At 32.6% G+C, this 12180-nt stretch overlaps 1 protein-coding gene across 4 annotated transcripts in view; it reads left to right on the top strand.

The window, feature by feature from the left end:
- LOC123535799 (uncharacterized) overlaps window positions 1-12180 on the top strand; it is a 401923-nt gene that overhangs the window by 331811 nt on the left and 57932 nt on the right. For 2 of the 4 annotated variants that reach the window (XM_053527908.1, XM_053527907.1), the window contains exon 1: window positions 6744-6840. The exons of 1 other annotated variant lie outside the window; for it this stretch is intronic. In XM_053527908.1, coding sequence (XP_053383883.1) covers window positions 6783-6840 — 58 coding nt within the window. In that variant the 5' untranslated portion in view covers window positions 6744-6782. Of the gene's footprint in view, window positions 1-6743; window positions 6841-12180 lie in introns of those variants that run through there. One more of the 4 variants, XM_053527911.1, reaches the window with a different exon arrangement.

Raw genomic sequence — 12180 nt, 5'->3', positions numbered from 1 at the left:
AAATTAAGTACATTAATATTTGTCAAGGTGAGAAATACAGGGTCTTTGTGGAATAAAACTGCTATTTGTTGACATGTTGTCAATCAGTTGCAGATGGAAAATATTTTTCTTCACTTTGTAAACTGATAAATATTACAAGTTGTGTAACTTAACAGTTATATAATTTGCCTTATTTAGTGGTGTCTGTAGATATGCTTAGTTTAATGTTTACCTTGTTTTCTTTGTTTTTGGTAATGTTGTACTATTGATTTGCATAATATTTTTCGGTGTAAATGATATAGGCAGAATATGATATCTTTCTCTTTAAATCGGCATGCCTCCAGGTCAATCTACAACAAGAAGTTTTTTTTAGATATCTTGAAATAAATGCTATATTTTTAAGAAGTCTTTAAAACTTAAATTCTGAGAAACTTCTTGTTATGGAAACACATTAGATTTTGCTGTTTTTACTACAGGTAAGCTGTTTCGATTATAAATAACTGTATTTTAAAATCATTAATTTGTTTTTTAGCCAAGTTTGGAGACAGGCTGCTTTAAAAATCAATATCTATGAATCATGGTGTCAAAAACCATTTGTCTCTTTAATGACAAGACTTTACTACATAGCCTTTCCTTCCCTTTCAATCCAATTTTAAATAGATACATAGATGAAACTTTCTAAGATAAAGTCGCTTTAAGATATCTTGAATAGCTTTAAAAACCACAGTAGGATAAACACAAAATACCGTTATTTTATGGTTTCATTTATGGAATAAGGTCAGTAATTCGGTCGAAAATGTGCTTCCGTGCTGTAGTCGAAAGAAGTCCATAATAAATAGATCCTAATTTTCCCATTTTTGCGCAAATTCGTGTAGAACGAGTGCTTTAATCACTATTTTTCACTACTAGAATACATTCTGCATGAAATGAGACGGTTTTCATGTTTATATACCCCACATGGCAAGTTTTGCAGATCGAAACCGGATGTAGGTGTTTATTGCGCAGACGAGAGCAAATATGAGCCATTTTTAGGGTAGCAGACCACAACTGCATTTCACTAGGAACTACATAACCCCATATTTTCTTTTCATTTTTTCGTTTATTTGTGATAGAACTTTCATGAAAAATAGGTGTAGGAAAAAGTGATGTTCTCTAAAGATACGTAAGGACGACCTGAAGTTGTCGCTTTTTATATGAAACAAAGAAGGATTTGAATTACTGACCTTTAACCTTATTGATTTGTAAGTAAAAATAGTTGTTTTACAATGTCAATGACTTTTATATTATTGCTTAAAAGGATATTGGAGAGTAATTTAGAGAAGTTTATTATTTGTCTTCTTTATACTTGACCATTATGCTTGATCCTATGTTTGTTTTTCAATTTACAAAAACCTGTCTCCGTTAATAATAAACATATTTTTGTCTCTTGATCATTTACAAACTGTAGTAGTGTAGCAGACCATTTGTATACTTGTACAACTAATTTTCTTTTGTCAGAGTTATGTACTTTGAAATTTATGTTTAAGATTGTTGTTGCATAACCTGTGTTTCCATTAAACATTCAGTGAAATTTATTTTCTTAACTTGTATCTGCTCTTTAAAAACAAATTAACTTGATGGTATTTACATATTTAGACCTGTGTGCCTTAAGCAAGGTTACCAGTTATTCCACTTCTTTTGTTGCTAGGACAATTACTTTATCTTCAGTTGTTGTGTGCCAAATAATGCTCATGTTTGATAGCTTTATTTTTGTTTGGTTGTTTAAATATTCAAATTAAAAACTGTTTGATTTATGTGTTGTTTGTCTTTTTGTTTTGTATTCAGTTTAATCAATCGAAATGCATAAGGGATATTAATTAGCAGGAGCACAATAGCCCATAGTTCCTATTTTTGGGTTTGGCTCCTAAACTGTTCCAAGAAAAATACCCATAAATCTAATGATAAACAATTTTTTTCAGCTCACCTGTCACATAGTGACAAGGTGAGCTTTTGTGATCACCCTTTATCATTAGTCCGTCAACAATTTGTTGTCTGCACATAGTGGTTTTATTTATGATTTGATTTTAACCAAACTTTCACACAACTTGTATCACCATAAGATCGTTGTTCCTTTCTTGAACTCGCCAGATCCTGTGATATATTCCAGAGTTATTATCATAAGTTGGACTGAGACAATCAGGGCAGATAATTATCGTCTGATTTTATGTCAAAATACCTTCCTTTATTTCGAATTAAAGTAGGTATATCTCCATAACTAATGAAGATATTGATCTGAAACTTCATTTATGTCAACAGATGGACTTGGACAATCATTGAAGATACATATTGACTGAATTTATGACAAATTACCTCCCTTTAGTATAGCCCCCCCCCCCCCCACCTTCAAAAAGGAGTGGTTTATTGTTTTTCAGATGTCGGTCGGTCCGTCGCCTTCCTAGTCGCCAGCCTTACAGTACTTTCAGTGCTTTGATTATACATATATGGTTGCAATCTGCGGTATGAGTGAAACAGTGCACATTTCTAATGCTAACAAAATACTATAATTGCATAAAGGATTTCAAAGAAACTTGGCACAAATGTTCACCACACTAAGGCGACGTGCAGAGCGCAAGCTGCGGATGACTCGCTTCAAGGTCAAGGTCACACTTAGGGGCCAAAGGTCATATCATACTTTGCTTTGTGTATATTGCTCTGCATTGCAGTGCTCTTGTTTTTATTTGGCAGATCCCTTTTTTGTTCACTTACAATAATTTTTCTTTGAATAACTTCCCTTTAATGCTACTATAAATAGCTTATTTTGAAACGTTTTTATTATTGGCAGTAGGGAAAACCGAGACCACTTTTCTGTGGTACAACATGGATGGTACCTCCAATTTTGCGGTGTATTTTGGCATACCTGTACCTGGTATGGTTTTTCTGTGGACTTAGAATTTTTTGGGGAATTTCTTCCCTTTGTTCTCCCTTTCCTTTGGGCTTCAACAGTCAATTTCTTTAAATTTTGCTCCCGTCCTCTGATGTAACCCTTCGGGCGTATATTGCCCCGCTTGGCGGAGCTCTTGTTTGCTTTACTGATGATAAAGATTACAGTCCATGAATTTTTCATTACTTATATTGGAACCGAAGAAGTACATTCTAACAAGCTAAAGGACTAAGTGTTGTTACTTTTTATAAGCCAGTCTCGGTAAGAGCGGAGCATTTATGCGAACACCCGTGGCGATCCGGCGGCGGGTGTTCGGGCGGTCGGCGTCCAAAAACATGTCCGCTCTCTAAGTCGAACAGTTTTCATCCGATCTTCACCAAACTTGGTGAAAATGTTTATGGGCATAATATCTAGGCCAAGTTTGATAACCAGCAAAATCGCAACAGGCACTCTCGGATTATGACCCTTGAATTACTCTAAATCTGCAAATTTCACCTTGACTGTGGTTTGGTAATAGACCGTAAAAACATTTAACCTGATTAAAAGCAAAATCTTTAAGATCGCTGTATTCATTAGCATAGATATGCCTATGTACGCGTTCTCCTAAAACGCAGTTCGTCTGCACTTATCGACAGGCATATCGCATTATTTGTCTTTTCAAAACAATTCAGCTCAATTTATTGATTAAAATCAATGCAAAACTGAGCAGCGGTATCAACAAATTTTTATTCTTATTATTCAAACATAGAGCTTTACATTGTTGATAAAAGTAATGAAAGAAAAAAACTTTAAATGCAAATTGTCTAAAATGGATAGTATCCATTTTAAACAAATTGCATTTAAAGTTTTTTTTCTGCTGATTACGCATTCTTTGGAAATTTCTAAATTTCTTTATAAATTAAGTTAAAACGATTTCGATTCCGTTGGTTATTGTGGTAGATATCAAATTGTATACAAATTAATCGCATCGCTTTTTTAACAAAATAAACATTAATTCAAGCACACGCGCCTGTTATTGTTTATCATTTTCTTTATTAACTTAATAAGAAATCTCAATAAATATTGTTATGCTAAAATGCCAGGAAATTCCTTTAATTATCTATAAGGCTGTGAAAATTTTACATAATTATTAAATAGAAAATGAAGTCAGTCATTTAACAAATACTTGCTTTAGTCATATCTTATAAGACATATTCCAACATTTCACATTTTTTAATTAAGAAATAATTACATGTGCCCCTACTTTTATCATTTAATCAAGTATATGCACGAGTTCGGGGATCATTAAGCAAATCACGACTCACAGATGAAATCTATTTACATGTGTTATGAAAATCATTTATTATTGGAACCATACCAGACACTGACATAGAACAGTGACACCATATCGTCATGTCAGTGCAATAACTCAATAAGTGCTTATATAATATATATGCACTTATTGAGTTATTGCACTGACATGACGATATGTGAATGATGTCAATATGTGAAACCGATTGATTTGTCAACGACTGCCTGGCACTGTTATTTGAAATATTTAGTGAACGTTAGCATGAAAAAGGTGTATGTAGCGCAGTCAAACTAAAAAAACGTATTATTATAGCGCAGTCAAACTAAAAAGACGTATTATTATATAACTTACTATAAATAGTAACAAAAAACCGTTAAACACGGTCATTACGACATCTGTTGACGAATCCATAACACGCGCCGTTATCATAATGGCCCTGCGTAACCGGAACGTCAGCGCGTCCTGACGTTGACGTCATGTAGCAACGTCATTATGGCGGATGTATGGTGCTGAATCATTTTCGGATCCAATGTCAAATAATGATGGCACTGTTGTACAAATGTTCTCATAAAGTTTTGGAAAATATGTAAAATGAAAAAAGATACATATGAAGCGAAAGTATATAATAAAAAGGTCAATAAACGGCTGGTTGTGCCGTCTAGTCATAATGGTACACCTATAGTTTCATAATAGCCCGTGGAATTATGACACAATGTGTGCGATTATGGCAAAAAAGGCGCAACCTAGTCGTATATTTACTTCTTAAATAAAACAAAACTTTGCGACCTATGAATACATGTGAGATAAGATTATCTCATACTTGTTAACTCTATTACATAATTGAGAAGAAGTGCAATCTACCACGCCATTGAGTTGTAGGTAAGAATATCCAAACCAAGCCTTAGATTTTGTCAAAAACATACATTCTGCAACCAGTCAATGTCGTTTTGGTAGTATTGTTAAAAAGGCTGTGTGTTTTGAACAATTCTTGTGATACATGTAACCTGACGGAAAATTCTGATGCATATGCGTTGATCTAACAGTTTGCTAATATACTTTAGATCATGGATAGGATGTTTACTTTCACCATTGTATATACCCTATACTTACTTTTGTTAAGTCGGTTTGGCCTTAATGCTATTGTTTGCACTTATGTGCACACAAACAGACAAATTAACGAACGAAATCATGATTAAACAGCAACAAGTTAAGAAAAACAATAGCACAATTTTCTAATATTTGCTTCGATTAATTTGGTAAATACTTTCATAAATTCATATCAAAACAATAAAAGAGTTTGTAATGAATATTGAATTGCAGTGATGTTTGGTGCGTATATATAATAATGATGGACCAGGTTTTAACCAGTCAATTTACAAACCATTTAAAATTTGTAAACAGTGCAATAAATGTTTAGACTTGACTCGTACTCGGGAATCCCATTCATTGAAAATACGACTATTTTTTCTTAATTAATATAAATGGGGCAGCATAATCTAAAGCATGAAGTGAATATTTGTATTTTTTCAACGTTTGTCTTTAACGCAAGTAATCCAAGGAATCTCTAACTACCACAGCAGACATTTATTGCTTTTTTGCCGCCTCTCAGTTATATGTGCTGGTCATTTAGTAACATAGTGTCTATTCAGTGTTCATGTTATACCTCTACGATTCCACTCTAACCGATGCTATCAGGCATTATGGGTGCTACACATTTCATTACCTCTCATGATGTGACACAATCAGATCGAAACTGCTTATATTTTAATTCGTTGCAAAAACAAATCTTCTTATAGATCATTTCTAAAAGTATTAAACTATAAAACAATGGTTAGATATGTGTGTTACGTAAGTTGTTTGCTGTATGTTCATAAAGCAATTGTTGTGGATCGTGTTATAATATTTATTCAAATATAACTCACCCAGTCTATTATGTGCAAAACTGTTCCACCTTTCAGAATCATTCTATAGTTGTGTAATACTGTTATAACATTTGTTTTATATTTTTCATGGGTTTCAAGCAGAACGGACACATGTCTTATGACCTTCTATACATTAAGGTAGGAACGGACCCTTGGGTAGAACCACCGATCTTCCACAAGTCAGCTGAATGGCGTCCTCACATGACAGCCTGAACGAGACAAGAACTCATATAGGTAAAGGACAAGTTTTAGAAAAGTTTACGGCATTAACTTCCTGGTGGAGGTGCATATATTCTTTAACAATATAGACAACATCTGTGGCAAAGAAAGTATATAAAAGTTCAGTTTTGGATATAAGTACATTCATGTTAAATATGGTCTTTATGTTTTTCCGCCATTATAATTCTGGCGACATATTTTTAGCGGAAATTTGATACTTGTTATTCTTTTTCATTTTGCTTTTGTTTGTAAGGACGATAATTTTAAGCAAGTGCTTATTTCTGTTAAGCTTTAATTGCTGATATGATAAGTGGTTTACAATAACTAGTTTTGTGGCAGTTTGAATCCATTCCAGCATTTAGAATATGCCTATCTCAATATATAATGGTACACATTATGCAGGTACACACTATGCAGCCCAAGAAATCTTGCAAGTTGCAATTTTCAAAGTATGGTGATGCTTATCGTGAATCGTATACTTCTTTTGTGCGTCATTCAGTGGAGTCAAGGTAAGTGTTGAAAAACTGACTTTGTTTTCAGCGTTTCGTCTAAGTAAATAGAACAAATTCATTTCCATTAAATACATACTTTTGGCTTTGGGTTAGAATTCGCGACTTAAAATATCTACCAAAATCGATAAAGCATTTATACCAGAAGATGTATTTTGTCTCAGATACAATAATTTTTATATTTATTTCTATATAGCACATAATTTGATTTAGAATTCTAAATCAAACAATGTTTGAGAACAATGTTTTTCTTAGTTACATGTTCATTGTTTGATAAAAATAATTATTTGACAAGGAAAAAATAAACGCCATTAGAAAAGTTTTAAAACCTCATATAGAGTGCTGCATGTATCTTTGAGAACAGAATTAAATCAACGCGGAGTTACACATGTTGTATATACGTTTCTAAATAGTTTTGCTAAGAACAAAAATATTTTGTAAATTCCTCATTAACGGGTTGCGAGTATAATTAAGTTTTAGGCTTTGAAAATATTTTTCGTAAAATAAATTGTTAAAGATGTTATTTCTTAGGCAAAAAAGAAATGCACAATATTTACTTTCATATTGATTAAAACAGGAATATTCTTTTATGATAAACTCATTCTTTCCTATTGCCTTAGTTTCATAGTGAGGAAATGTACACCTGATATATCCCCAAAAGTGATAAATAAACAAATCCGCCGTCAATTTTCACCACCAGAGGTCATGTCTAGTTGTATAAACGCTGGTTTGCCTCTTCCACAAATGAGTTTATTGTTTTAATCATGAATTGAAGAATAAATTTGCCACGTTGTTAACATGTTTGATGCCAATGGAATGTAATACATTGAAATATTTTACTTCACATGCGAAATATCGCAGAGTTTCGGTGATAATCGTTATTTATGAAAACAAATTGATTGAATAAATGAAATCATGTCAGTATGATTTTACGAGGTGCGGCAGAAAGTGACTTTTGAATTTATCAAGATGTGCCATTAGTAATGTTCACTCTTATTTTCTTTGGATAGCTATATATTGCAGCGTATAATGTTTTCATAAAAAAACGACACGGAAACGGGACAATAGTGGTAAAAGTATCTATCTTACTACGATGTATACCCCTTTCTCATGATTGCGAGCATTCTCATTGACTTGAACCTTGGAAATTACATCAGTCTGTCACGTATGTCCTTCTGGTTCTTTGTAAGTATTTCATATTGTTGGGACTTAAAGCAAAGAAAAAAGTCAGTGAACGATCATTAATTAAGGACAGATATAAACGACCTTTCAGAGACATTTGAATTGTAATCGTTGTGATTAGTTTATGAAAGTGGTAGCTTTTCTTTGATTTGATTGCTTTGACATTTTGATTCAAATTTAACTTAAATGATTCCTTGTTCAGTATAAGCTGAAGCAGCTGCAACTTAACCAAACAAAGCAATAATCATTGTTCAAACTATGGTACATCTTTGACGACATACATATTGCAGGGGCGAGCCTTAACTTTAACGCATTCCATTCTGACGTTTGACTGTGACTGTTTTGACATTTTTCTATGCATACTTGAGTTTCCATATTCAAAGCATCATAATAGGGTTTGCAGCGCCCTTTTTCAATGATATATAAAAGATTCAGAAATTTGCGATTCTTAAAAAAATTGTTGAACTATAATGTTCTTGGAAATGTACAGAAAAGTAGAAGTACCCGTGGATGATAAACGATTTCTTTGACTCAGGAATTTTTTTCAATAGTTTCATATTTATTAAATTTCAAAGACAAATATTTCAGTCATTCCGTATTTCACAGTTTTCTTAATCATCTACATCTGATACTACACTTTCAATTTTTACTTTAAACTTATTTATGAATTTATGTAGACATGTTAAAACATGTTTCAAATATTTCTAATTTTTATTATAAATGTAATTTTTTTACCAACAAAATGTTATAAAATGGATAAAATTTAGTAAAATGCATTTCCATGATTACATTTGAATTTATTATTAAAATTTATGAGATTTATTCCTTAAATTGTTTCCAGTCTATGTAAATGATATACAATGAAGACGTCCACACTGAACAAATAATAATAATGGGAATAATAAGAAGAAATAAAAAGGAAAGAATGGCAGATACATAAGTACAGACTTAGAATTATTAACTTTTACCCTGCTAAATTTCTAAAATGGACTGGTCTATCACTCAATGTGGGCAAAACCACTTATTATTTGAAGGATGTTCACTAAACATTTACTGACTGAATAGCGAACAGTGCAGACCATGATCAGCTTGCACGGATGTGCAGACTGATCTTGGTCTGCACTGGTCGCAAAGGCAGAACCACTTGCAGCCAGCAGGCTAAAGGTTAATCTCAGTTGTTTCTAGGATTGTTTGCTTGATATCTTTTTCTTAGCATCTTTGAATACATTCGTTTTTACTGTATTAGAATTCCGCTTAAGCCGTAGCTAGGGGACTTGAGAGGTTTTGCACAATTCATTACCTCTCATGAATTAACTCAATCAAACTGAATCTACCAGTATGTTGTTCGGTTGCGTTCTCTATGCATCCAAAGGATCTTATCAAAGATTTTGTTAATTATCACAACGGTAGTCTTTAATTGTCTTGTAGAGGCTGTAAAAAGTCTCCACATGTTTGGATTCAGAGTTATTATATTTGCTTGCCCATGGAATCGTGGGGTACATTCATTTTTACTATATTAAGTATGTTAGGGGCGTGAGGGGTGTTTCACAATTCGTTACCTTCATAACAGACTCAGTCAAACCGAGTCTGCTAATATGTTGCTTTGTTGCAGTCTATGCTTCTAAACAATCTTATCACAGATTTTAATTCCTAATTTCTTCTTACAGTACTGACATTAGTTACAGTACAAAACTGTGCAGACTCATATTATTCTGAGGTATCGTTAAGTGGTTTGCTGTTATCAAAATGTCTTTAATTCAGTAAAATATTTATAAAATATAATTTACTTTCCAATAAAAAGCTAGCGTAATTATCCTTATAGTCTGCCTATATATCCAAAAAAGAGGCCTAGAAATTGCCTTTGATGGCATTTTTTGTTAATGCCCGACAGCCATGTTCATTGTTAACTTTATAAAAATTGGAAAAGTTTCAGTGGGGCTGTCGTCTTCTAAGGGTTTTAGTAAGGTCACAGCACAAAGTCAAAGGTCAATAAGTGCATTTTGTAATAAACTTCAGATATTCGCTATTTTTGCTACTTTTTAATATAAACTTGTAACTTTTCAGTGATAATTATGAATTTGAGAAGTAAAATAAATTACTTCGTATAGATTTATTGCATTTGAGACTGGCAAAATTCAAAACGACTGAAGTTATTTTTATAGAATTAGTTTAATCTTTCGTACGCTCTGATATTTTGTTCATTTATGAAAGCTATCTTTCTCATGTTTCTAAAACTTCCGTTTCAATTTCCAAAAAGGCTAGTTGTTTGTCTGTATGAACAGTATAAGTAGAAAAAATCTATGGCGCGTATTTTATAAAGACTAGTACTGTCAAACTCGAATTCGGATTATTCGCTTACTACTCTCGGCTCGAACTAATCGTCAGGTCTATATAATGTATACTTCCCGTTGGCTTGTACTACGGATATCGTGAACACATTTTGCTTGTCCCGTCGAGCTCTGTCGCACATAGTTTGACTGTACTAACTGTTGACAGATCTAAAGATTCCTATGGAAGCATAGAACTCAAGGACGACAAAAATAGCAAACTCGGTTGGATTGTCTGTGAGGTAGTATGAAATTTGCAAATTCTCTCAAGCATTATCTAAAATGGTCTATGCTGTCAATTAAAACTCTATTTCAGTGGTTTACGCATGTGCTGTAGTAATTTCAGGAATGTGTGGGCATTTAGAGATACTATCTATGTACAAAAATTAAGTGATATCAAAGTTTAAATTTAGATATTAGATAACCGCAAATGTTAAGTTTGTTTTCATTCCATTAGCATGTAAATGGTACTCTTCATATTTTTGAATCAGCTAAAACAATATTTCTTTGCACATTAACATTAGGCCATTATAAAGGCTGGAAACCCCCCATTCAGGTGTTTTCAATATATACAATTTGTAACTATTTGTTTATGTTGGTTCTGTAGATGCTTAACTTCAAACAGGCTTAATAATGGTCAGTTAATTAGAAGTTTATTGAATGTTATTAGTATGGTCTTAATGACTGAGAATATAGGGGTGAAGCATGTTTGTTTTCCTGTTACAATACCTTTAGACTTCCGAGTAACTGGTTGGTGATAGAAACAGGTAGAGCTAATGCTATTGTAGCCTTAAACGTGTAAAAATAAATATATTGTCAATTAAATTCAGTGCGGAATGCTAGAATGTACTACCTGTATATAAAAATAACTTCTTACGCTTATATAAAAAATGAATAAACCCCATAATAGTCCCACTTCACAAGCTATAGACGTCTTAGCCTGACATATTCAATTGGCAGTATTTGTTAATTATAAATACATCGTTTTGAATTTAAAATCTGTTCTTCATGCTCTTCTCGTCATGCAGGAAGATATTTTTACGCATTGTATATCTTAGTTACTGTCGAACCACCATATTTCATCATTTTGATTAGCTGAACCATCATCTGTCAATAATCATGAAAATACGGAATATTTCACTGAATGTGTCTTAATTTTACTATTATAAAATATTCTAAAGCAACCTTTTTGATGTTTTTATATCTTTATTTTCACATTTTCATTTGTAAAACATCTGAATGACTAATGTTTCAGTGTCAAGAAACTAGCTTTGTTTTCACAATGTTATCAAGGACATCCTGTCTGAAACAAAGTGTCAGATGTGTATATTGTGATTCGTTTTCAACTTTTGTTTTGAACAGGATGTGGGAGTGTAGAAACAAAGCCAAAGATAATAAGGATCGAAATAGAAATAGCGTGCTGAATTTTCAGAATAATATAATGCAAATATCGCATTAAGAGCTTCGATGATAGTTTCTGAAATGTGCTACTTAATTACAAATACATAATGTCTGACCGATAGTAAAAAAGGAAGAAATTACAGCAAATCAAAGAAATAATGTATAGATTAAGGGGACGCATATTGCTACATTCACAGTTCATACAGCAATGCGGAAAGGGTGCATATTCAAGAAATCGATGGTGGGAAAATAAAAAACATATTCCTAAACTGATATAATACTGATGGACACCTGTAATATTCAGTATTTTGTGGATAAGGATGTGGTACTATGAATGTAATAGGAAAACAGAGGCGTTTGTGAAAGTACATTCAACACAAAATATTAAGCTTTTGTATAAGGAAAAAACAGGTTTTTTATAATAACAGTG

This window comes from Mercenaria mercenaria, chromosome 17 (genome assembly GCF_021730395.1).
Source record: "Mercenaria mercenaria strain notata chromosome 17, MADL_Memer_1, whole genome shotgun sequence".
NCBI classification, from domain to species: Eukaryota; Metazoa; Mollusca; class Bivalvia; order Venerida; family Veneridae; genus Mercenaria; species Mercenaria mercenaria.
This window is presented reverse-complemented; position numbering and strand designations above follow the sequence as displayed.